This window comes from Asparagus officinalis, chromosome 5 (assembly GCF_001876935.1).
Source record: "Asparagus officinalis chromosome 5, Aspof.V1, whole genome shotgun sequence".
Taxonomy (NCBI): Eukaryota; Viridiplantae; Streptophyta; class Magnoliopsida; order Asparagales; family Asparagaceae; genus Asparagus; species Asparagus officinalis.
In genome coordinates this window covers 113,438,896-113,445,587 of record NC_033798.1, presented here as the reverse complement: position 1 = coordinate 113,445,587, position 6,692 = coordinate 113,438,896, and the positions used below count along the sequence as shown (strand labels likewise).

The window sequence follows — 6,692 nt, the reverse complement described above, 5'->3', positions numbered from 1 at the left end:
AAAGTAGAGTCAGGGTGTTGATTGCAACAAGAAACTCTTTACAAACTCTTTACAGATTATTCATATTTTAATTGAAAAATAAAGATAATTTCTATAGAATGACCCTATGTTAAAGGCGGGCTCTTAAAAAAAACCCTTGGAACAAATATTATTTTTTCAAACACCAGAACAAATACTTGAACAGTATCATATTAAAATTGATGGCTATCAAAACGTTTGGAGATAGGAAATAATTTCTTTAATGTAAATAAACAACAGCAGCAAAACTTTTATCTCAAATATTAGGATCGACAACAATAATATTTTTCCATGCAATTCTATTGTGGTCTTTAAAATGTACAAAGAAGTTAAATATAACTATCACAGAGTATCTCAAAAGCTAAAGTTATGTTAGTAGCTTTATTATTTTAACTAATCATTCAAAATACATCCCTGAAACCCAACCCTTCCTTCAGGACCAACAAATTCCACAGAGAAGCGATACAAGATTCTACAGCGATACACGGAACTAAAAGTTATATTAACCTGTGCACAAGGGGCTACCTAAAATATACAACATTACAAACATAACGGCACCTTTCAAACTTGACTTCAGGCTCCTGGAAGCTTTCCTTCGAAGAACTCACCTAGCATTCGGTCAAGATCTTCTGGCGAATATCTGATATATTTCTGTGGGTTCTTCCCACTCTCAACAAGTGGCCTGAACGAAAAGGAGGGGAAAAAAAAGGATGTGTTCATAATTATAATGAGAAGAACATTTGACCTCAAATATTATGACTGTAAAACATTACCACCATTCAAAAGACGATGTAAGGTCAAATACATTACATGTAGCTATAAAACCCAGAACGGATTATCTGAAATAACTTGCCATCAGCCTAAACCTACAACCAGACGGTCGAGACCTTCTAGTTTCTCAGTGAGATGCCTATCACAAAAATTTCACACTTCAAAGAAACAGTACTATTTCAGAATCCTTTGGCATATCTTTCTACTTTGATGAAATAGAATTGAAACTCTAATCTCATTGATAAGATAACATGGGCTTATATAAGCCCTACAAAACACATCTTACATATAAACCCTTTAACTATACTAATATGTCAACACTCCTCCTCAAGATGGGCGAAAGATATCCACTAAGCCCATCTTGTCACATCCTCTAATCATATCTACTGAGCTAAGTCCCTTAGTCAGACAATCTGCTGCCTGGTCTTTAGTTGAAACATGACTTAACTCCAGTAGTCTACTGTCCAACTTCTCTTTGATGAAGAACCTATCGATCTCAATGTGTTTGGTTCTATCATGCTGCACTGGGTTATTGACGATACTGATGGCTGACTTGTTATCACACCACAGTTTCATCTTTGTTCATTGATCCAGCTTCAGCTCCACCAGCATACTCTTCAACCACAACAACTCCGCAACTCCTAAGGCCATAGCTCTATACTCTGCTTCAGCTGTTGATCTCGCCATCACTGACTGCTTCTTGTTCTTTCACGAGACCAAGTTGCCTCCTATAAAGATGCAATATCCTGAGGTGGACCTCCTGTCATCAGCACAACTAGCCCAATCAGAGTCGCAGTAACCATCAATGCTCACATGTCTATTCTTTCTGAATATCAGCCATTTTCCGGGGGCACTCTTCAAATATCTCAGAATCTGGTACACAGCGTCCATATGACCCTTCCTTAGATCATGCATGTAGCGGCTCACCACGCTTACTGCAAAAGAGATATCGGGACGTGTGTGACTCAGATAGATCAACCTGCCCACCAGACTTTGGTATCTGTCATGGTTAACTGGTTCTCCAGCTACAACACCCAGCTTGAACTTCTGGTCGATCGGTGTAGTTACAGATTTACACCCTAACATCCCTGTCTCTTTGAGAAGATCCAGTGTATACTTTCTCTGGGATAGGACAATCCCCTCCGTTCCTCGAGCTATCTCTATTCCAAGAAAGTATCGAAGCAAGCCAAGATCTTTCACCTCGAATTCCTTGTCCAGTCTCACTTTGAGTTGGGCAATCTCCTTCTCATCATCCCCTGTAATAATCATATCATCCACATATACCGCAAGCATGGTGATGTGACCTTCATTTCGTCGAAAGAACACGGTATGATCGGCGTTAATCTGCCGGTATCCCATACCTATCATAGCCCGCCTAAATCTGTCGAACAAAGCACGAGGAGATTACTTCAGACCATATAGAGACTTTTTCAATCTGCAGACCTTGCCCACTGTCTGATCTATATCGAATCCTGACAGAATTTCCATGTATACTTCTTCCACCAGATCTCCATAAAAAAATACATTCTTCATATCTAATTGGTGTAGCTTCCATCCACCATTTACTGCCAGAGAGATCAAGGTCCGAACAGTGCTCATCTTCGCCACCGGTGCAAAAGTCTCATCATAGTCGATGTCATATGTCTGACTATATCCTTTTTGCCACCAGCGCTCAACCTGTCCGTCTGGATTCTGCTTCACAGTGAAGACCCACTTGCATCCAACTACTCTCTTCCCTTTTGGTAGTTTTACTAACTCCCAAGTGCGGTTCTTCTCAAGAGCCCCTAGCTCCTCGTGCATAGCCGCTTTCCACTTTGGGTCCTTCTTAGCAACCTGCCAATTGTTAGGTACAGTAGCAGAGTCCAATGATGCAATGAATGCCCCATGTGTAGGGTGAATATTAGAATATGATACAAATTGGGCAAGATCCCAACCATATCTATCGGGAGGATTTTCCGTATTACTACGAGTAGTCCTCCGTACTGATATTGGTGTGGGAGGAGTAGGGAGAGGAATGTTATCAGTAGGGAGAGGAATGTTATCACCTTGGGATGAAACTGGTGGTGGTGTAGGTGTCTCAGGAGTCGGGGCAGGCGTTGGTAAGAGACTTGGCAGCACTAGTGGCACTATAGGTACTGTTCCTATAATTTATTTTCCCTTCCTACTATAGATTAATAGCTCCCACTGAACCGTGGGCCTAACACCTCTTGTCTCATTTTCCTTTTCTTCTTCATTCTCCTGCTCCTCCTCAACCAATTCTCCCTCCCAAGGAATCGATACAGAAATTGATTTCTTCACATTGTTCACCGATCTCTCACCATTCTCCTCCTCTCGCCTCATACTTCTAGTATTGGGCGAGTTACCAACGGATGAAGTTACTTTCCGGGTGTAATATGACTCGAGTTCTCGAAAGTACACATCCATGCTCACAAACAACCTTTTTTCCACCGGGCTCTAGCAAACATATCCCTTCTGAGTAGCAGAATATCCCACAAAGATACACTTCACAGCTCTAGGGGCAAGTTTCCCGACAGATGGCCTGTTGTTCTTCACAAAGCACACACAACCAAACACTTTAAGTGGAAGAATCCCACCATTATCTCCCTTCAATGTCTCACACGGAGATTTCCAATCCAGCACTCTCGAGGGCATTCTGTTGATCAGCGCTGCTGCAGTCAATATTGCTTGCCCCCATAATGTTTCTGGGACATTCATAGAGATCATCATGCTTCTAACAACCTCTAAAAGATATATGTTCTTCCTTTCCGCTACCCCATTCTGAGCTGGTGTGTATGGACAGGTTGTTTCCTTTCCGCTACCCCATTCTGAGCTGGTGTGTATGGACAGGTTGTCTGGTGATGTATTCCCTGAGCTGACAAATATTCTTCAAACGCTCTGTTGGTATACTCTGTCCCATTATCCGACCTTAATACCTTCACCACTGCTCCGTATTGAGTCTGAACATTTCTATGAAAGTTTTGGAAGCATCCAAACACTTCACTCTTATTCTTCATCAGGTATAACCAAGTAACACGAGAGAAACAATCAATAAATGTAACAAATACTTGTATCCATTCATAGAACTTGTGGAACAAGACCCCCAAACATCTGAATGTACCAAGTCAAATGCATGAGAACTTCTATGACTAGAACTAACATAAGAGCTTCTAGTAAGCTTTCCAAACTCACATGCATCACACACAAGTTCTTGTTTATTTGCTTTTTCAAATAAGGAAGGATACAATCTACCTAAAACACTAAAGGATGAGTGTCCCAAACGTTGGTGATGAAGCATTAACTCACACTCAGCACTCATTTTAGATCCTACTCCTGCTTCCTCTACGACTGACACCAATGCTGAATCCAGCCCTTCACGATCCAGATACCACAGTCCACTACGCCATGTGCCAGTCCCAAGTCTCCGCCCTGTCCCCTTCTCCTAAAAAACCACCTTGGGAATATCAAAAGAAACAATGCATTTTAGTTGGAGGATGATAGAACTAATGGACAAAAGATTGACTGGAAAGGAAGGAGCATGCAAAACATTGGATAAAGTTACAGAACCAGTATAATCGACTGTACCCTTACCAACCACCGGCTGAAATGTACCATCAGCTGTTTGAATACTATCAGGCGATGCTAAATGAGTATATGATGAGAACTCACTAGCATTACCTGTCACACGTCGAGACGCACCAGAGTCGACTATCCATTCTGATGATCTGTCGGGAGACATAGAAGCAAGAGCATGTATGTCATCAGTACCTTTGGTCGGATGAGCATAGGTAGCAGTGTTGCCTCTGGTGAAAAACGAAGTGGATGCCTCCTCGTTCCACTTCTAAGTCTTCATCCCCTGTTACTTGCTGCTTCCTCCCGAGTATCGCCAGGAGAGCACGATCCTTCTCAGTAAAGACCACCTCAACTTCTTCTTCCTCTGCTATCATCAGATTCGCCCGGTTCCCTGCTCCTCTTCCACCTCGTCGACCCCTACGGCCACGACCACGACCTCCGAACTGTCCACGTCCACCCGAATCTCCTTTCTTGGGTGGCTTGGTGCAAGCATGCCTTAGATGACCCACCGCACCGCAGTTGTAACACTGTCGAGTCTCTTCCCTAGATCTAGTGTTGCTAGAGACTGCCAGTGCTGACTTCACCACAGGAAGTCCACCTGTCCCCGCCTGCAGCCTAATACGAGTCTCCTCCTGGATCATAACAGAGACAGCCTCCTCAAGCGTGGAAATCTTCGGATGAATGAGCAACAATGCAATTCGCTGAGCGAACTCTGATGTTAATCCCGTGAGGAATACCATAGTCCTTTCCTGTAGGAAGGCCTCCCGCTCTTTATATCCCGAGTCCTTACAGCTCGCCCGAGGTGAGAAGTGATCATAATCTAGCCACAGACGTTCCAGCTCTGTGGCATACTCCTGTACAGTCCTCTCTTCCTGGACTGTGGCGTCGATCTCTCCCTTAATCTGGAACACCCGCAGGTTATTCTCTACTCCATCATAGGTCCTCCTCAAATTCTCCCAGACATCCTTCACCTTCTCAATGGCATCAACTGTGGCGGCGATCGACTGGACCAATGAGTTGAGGAGCCAGATATACACCAACATGTGAGTGGCCTTCCACTCATCTCTCCCCTCCGAGTCCTCATCCGGCTCTGTCACCTCTCCTGTCAGATAATCCTCCAGGTTCCTCCCTGCAAGGGTGTATCTCATCCGTCGTGACCAGCTCAGGTAAGTACATGGTCCATCAAGCTTCAGATCTATGGTAGGAAGTTCTAACTTCTTGGATGGTTTTGTCGCGCTCTCACCAGCCGACAACTTCATCAGCTTCATCAAAGTTGACACCTCCGCGGGGTTCAACTTTCTTGATAATCTCCTCCATAATCAAGCTCTCAACCCACAGCCTGGTCACCTCTCTCTTCGACCCTTGTTGCTGGCAGGGAAAATTTCGACAGCACCTCTGCTGCCAAAAAGGTAAGATCTTCAGACAAACTGCTCGTTTCTCAGAGGAAACAAGAATAAAAAAGTAGGGATATTCTCATCGACGTGAATATATACATCTTCATCGTCATCAGTTCGAGGACTGATCCGCGCGTGTCGACGGAACCATGTCAAGCTTCGAGCGTTCGGACACGGTGTAGAAAAAAAGGAGGGGGTGTTGTTGGCGAGAGGGGGGCTGTTCGGAAGTGGGGGGGGGGCTGCTGATCGGAAGTGGGGGCTGATCGGAAGTGAGGGGGGGGGGGATCTGATCGGAAGTGAAAAAGGGGGCGGGCCGGTTGATCGACAAGTGAGCGGAGTGAGGGGTGGCGATCGGAATGCGAGGGGGGGGGCTGATCGGAAGTGGGAGGAGGGGGGGGGCTATCGGAGTAAGGATAGGGGGGGTGGGCTGATCGAAGTGGAGGGGGCCGGTTGGCTGCTGATCCAAAGGTTATGGGGTTTTCGGTGAATCCGAACGGTTGGTGGAGGGGAGGCAAGCCGCAAAGATGGGGGATGTGGGGGGCCAGCGAGGTGGACATGAGAGGGGGGGTGGGGGGGGGGCGGCGGCTAGGGTTTGGAGGAGGCTCTGATACCAAATAGAATTGAAACCCTAATCTCATTGATAAGATAACATGGGCTTATATAAGCCCTACAAAACACATCTTACATATAAGCCCCTTAACTATACTAATATGTCAACAATGAAAACTAAACTGAATTACAAATTCTCAGTACATGTTTGATATCCATATCTGGATAGTTTAGGTAGTCAGTGGTATTAATTGACGTCAACACAAACCAAGCAAAGGTATTGCGACGAGAAAAAGGCAAACTTCCGCATTCACTTTGTGCATAAATAGCCAAATGTCTGTAGCTTATACATAATAAGTACACGTGTGGCAATAGGTAGAACAACATTTT

General features: G+C 44.7%; 2 protein-coding genes across 2 annotated transcripts in view; both read right to left on the bottom strand.

Annotated features, from left to right (window-relative positions):
- LOC109840739 (exocyst complex component EXO70A1-like) overlaps positions 369-6,692 on the bottom strand; it is a 14,492-nt gene continuing 8,168 nt past the window's right edge. Inside the window, exon 12 of the mRNA XM_020409487.1 lies at positions 369-700. Within this exon, the coding sequence (XP_020265076.1) occupies positions 592-700 (109 nt within the window). The 3' untranslated portion in view covers positions 369-591. The remainder of the gene's footprint in view (positions 701-6,692) is intronic.
- LOC109840740 lies at positions 3,971-5,136 on the bottom strand. The gene is made up of 2 exons (XM_020409488.1): positions 4,555-5,136; positions 3,971-4,228 (listed from the first exon to the last, which is right to left on the bottom strand). The coding sequence occupies exons 1-2, from the start codon at positions 5,097-5,099 to the stop codon at positions 4,129-4,131; spliced, it is 645 nt and encodes a 214-aa protein (XP_020265077.1). The 5' UTR covers positions 5,100-5,136; the 3' UTR covers positions 3,971-4,128.

Excerpts from the sequence above, each read along its gene's own strand:
- LOC109840740 (XM_020409488.1), bottom strand. The coding sequence starts at position 5,099 with ATGGTATTCCTCACGGGATTAACATCAGAGTTCGCTCAGCGAATTGCA. Across the intron at positions 4,229-4,554 it reads CTATGCTCATCCGACCAAAG|GAGAAGGGGACAGGGCGGAG; the intron begins GTACTGATGACA and ends GTGGTTTTTTAG.